This window comes from Ursus arctos, unplaced genomic scaffold (assembly GCF_023065955.2).
Source record: "Ursus arctos isolate Adak ecotype North America unplaced genomic scaffold, UrsArc2.0 scaffold_22, whole genome shotgun sequence".
Lineage (NCBI taxonomy): Eukaryota > Metazoa > Chordata > Mammalia > Carnivora > Ursidae > Ursus > Ursus arctos.
In genome coordinates, this window is record NW_026622897.1 from 57,132,141 (window position 1) to 57,135,337 (window position 3,197).

A 3,197-nucleotide genomic window follows, 5' to 3' on the forward strand; every position below is an offset into this window, starting at 1 on the left:
TAGAAAAGGGAACCTCTTATGCTGCTGTGTTGGTGGGAATGCAAGCTGGTGCAGCCACTCTGGAAAACAGTACAGAGGTTGGTTCCTCAGGATGTTAAAAAGAGAGCTACCCAGGACCCAACAATTGCACTACTAGGTTTTTGCCCCAAAGATACAGATGTAGTGAAATGAAGGGGCACCTGCAACCCAATGTTCATGGCATTAGCTTTTATAATAAAACAACTACAGATATAAATTAAGCCTACTGGAAAGTTTTAAGACATGCTCTTGTTTTTCCTTCTAGAGGTAGTCAACAACTTTTTCTTCTCATCAATGGCAAGATGTTCCACACAAACACTTCTACTTTCCACCCAGTCACCTTTTTTCTTACAGGAATCCCAGGACTCGAGGGTTCTCATGGCTGGATCTCCCTGCCTTTTTGCTGCATTTACTTACTGGCTCTGTTGGGCAATGCTACCATTTTGCTGATCATCTGGTCTGACCGTACTCTGCGGGATCCTATGTTCTACTTTCTAGCCATCTTATCAGCCATAGATCTGGCCCTCTCCACAACCTCAGTGCCCCGAATGCTGGGTATCTTCTGGTTTGATGCACATGAAATTGGTTTTGGAGCCTGTGTGGCCCAGATGTTTCTGATACACACCTTCACAGGAATGGAGTCCGCTGTTCTGCTGGCGATGGCTTTCGACCGCTACGTGGCTATCTGTGTACCACTCCACTACACAGCCACCCTGACACCCCGAGTGCTAGCGGGCATTGGTGTGGGTATTATATTGCGCTCTGTCCTGCTCATGTTGCCCATTCTCTACCTAACCCATCGTCTGCCCTTCTGTGAGACTCGAATTATTGCCCATTCCTATTGTGAGCACATGGGCATTGCCAAGTTGGCCTGTGCCAGCATTCGAGTTAATGCCATTTATGGGCTTTTTGTGGCTTCTTTTCTTATTTTGGATCTGGCACTGATTGGAATCTCTTATGCCTACATCCTTCGTGCTGTTTTCCGCCTCCCATCTCGAGATGCTCGTCACAAAGCTCTGAGTACGTGTGGGTCACATGTTGGGGTCATGTGTGTTTTCTATACACCTTCTCTCTTCTCCTTCCTCACCCACCGATTTGGCAAAAAAATTCCTCGTTATGTCCACATCCTGGTTGCCAATCTCTATGTGGTCGTGCCACCTGCCCTCAATCCTATTATCTATGGTGTGAGGACAAAGCAGATTCGTGAGCGTGTGATCCGTGCTTTCACCTCAAAGTAGAGTCTCTTGTTTCCTTAGTTCCTGAAGGTGTGGCTAGAACTGAAACAAGCTAATTTAGACCCTACTCTAGGTTGATTATCTTTTTAAATGCTCCTCATATCAAGGGATCCTGCAGCTCCTAAAGGAACAAACTTTGGGGAATACTTTCTGTTCTTAAATCTCAATGTTTCCTCCCCTATTGGTGTTGAGTGTTTACTCTTCCGAATATAGGGCTCCGTTACAGCAGGAGAAACATCCCACTGAGAGCCTTTGGCTTTTTAACTATGGAGATTTAGTGAACCTCCACCTCCCTGTGTTTGAAAATAGGATAGTATTCCAGTTGGCACACTTAGTTCATGTCAGTTGCCTTGCTTTCTCTGAAACAAAGAACTAAAGTTGAATGTAAAATAGAAAAGATCTTCATAGTTTTCTGTTAAAAACTCATGTATCCGATTCCACTGGGGCAATCCTGGGATATTTAGTGCAGGTGTTTGTTTTTGTTTTTGTTTCAGTGTCTCCAGGTTTTGCCTTTCATTTCAGCATCTTTTTCCTTATTCTTCACAAAGCCCTGTAGGTATTACGTGCCTTCACTGTGCCATCGCCTCCCTTTCTGGAGAAGCAAGACGTGAACGTATCTGAAAACCACACTTGTGTTAAAGCTGAAAATCTTGTTTTTAAGAGAAGCTTGGAAGACTGTAATTCTAACAGTGGTTTTGAGTTATGTTTAATCAGATTGTTTCCTTGGGACGGTGTGCGGTGTGTTGTGTGTGTATGTGACAGTACATGTTAAGTGTATTTCGGCAAACTTCTATCTACAGCCCCACTTCTCCTCTCCAAAGCCCTCTTTCTTTGTGGACTGCAACACACATGCATCCCTTGGAACTTCACGCTTTGCAAAAGTAGATGAATCTCAGACAAGTTCAGGTAGAAAATAAATTTTCAAAGTCCCCCTATTTTTACAAGAATTTGTTGGATAGTCTTATAATTATTTTGTGTAGTCTTATACGGACATATCTCCTCCATGACTACTGGGAGTCAAAGGTCCTTTTATTATTCTTCCTAAATTTGTTGTGATCAGAAACTGATGTGTACATTAAAAAAAAATCATGAAATAGAGCATAAAAGCAACTGCTCAGGAGGCTAGGAGCTAATTTCCTGATGTCGTGTTCTCCATCTGATGGAATAAAATGACTGTACAACTCTGCAACACGACTGAGCCAGAGTGTGTATCTTCAGGGTTTGGAAGCACGGAAGATTATTTTTCAGCAAGGAGTATGGACTAGAGACTTCGGTAAACACTTTCTGAATTAATGGAACGTGACACAAAGGAGATTTAAATACAATTATTTGAAGAATTTATTTCCTGTGAGCACCTTGAGCACATTAAATGCTCTTTTCTCTTAGAGACAGAAAGATGTACATTCTGAGCTTTTGATGGCCTCTTTTTTTTTTTTTAAAGATTTTATTTATTTATTCAACAGAGAGAGAGACAGCCAGCGAGAGAGGGAACACAAGCAGGGGGAGTGGGAGAGGAAGAAGCAGGCTCATAGCGGAAGAGCCTGATGTGGGACTCGATCCCATAACGCTGGGATCACGGCCTGAGCCGAAGGCAGACGCTTAACAACGCTGCCACCCAGGTGCCCCTGATGGCCTCTTTTGTCAAAAGAACATCGACAGCATTCTTTCCAGTGTTTTCCTTAATTTGGATGTTGTGTTTCACTTTCAGTACAACTCACATTTAGTAATATTTAAGAACAAGATACACAAAATATTGATATCTTTCCATTTATAAATTATTTTTATTCATTGATTTTCAATCTCCATCCAATATTTGACTCCCTACTTTGAAAGCCACACAGGATTACCAACAGGATTCCTCCAAGAAACTAATGCAGTGTCCTACCTTTTGAGGGAAAGTTCATACCTATTTCCAGTTGGTCTGCTTGATAAGATTCAGATATG

General features: G+C 42.4%; 1 protein-coding gene across 1 annotated transcript; it reads left to right on the forward strand.

Moving 5' to 3' along the window:
* Window positions 1-320: 320 nt before the first annotated feature.
* LOC113269491 (olfactory receptor 52J3-like) lies at window positions 321-1,256 on the forward strand. Its single transcript, XM_057316765.1, has one exon. It carries the CDS (start codon window positions 321-323, stop codon window positions 1,254-1,256), a length of 936 nt encoding a protein of 311 aa, XP_057172748.1.
* The last annotated feature ends 1,941 nt before the right edge of the window (window positions 1,257-3,197 follow it).

Bases quoted from the DNA above. Each gene is read 5' to 3' on its own strand.
- LOC113269491 (XM_057316765.1), top strand. From the start codon at position 321: ATGTTCCACACAAACACTTCTACTTTCCACCCAGTCACCTTTTTTCTT.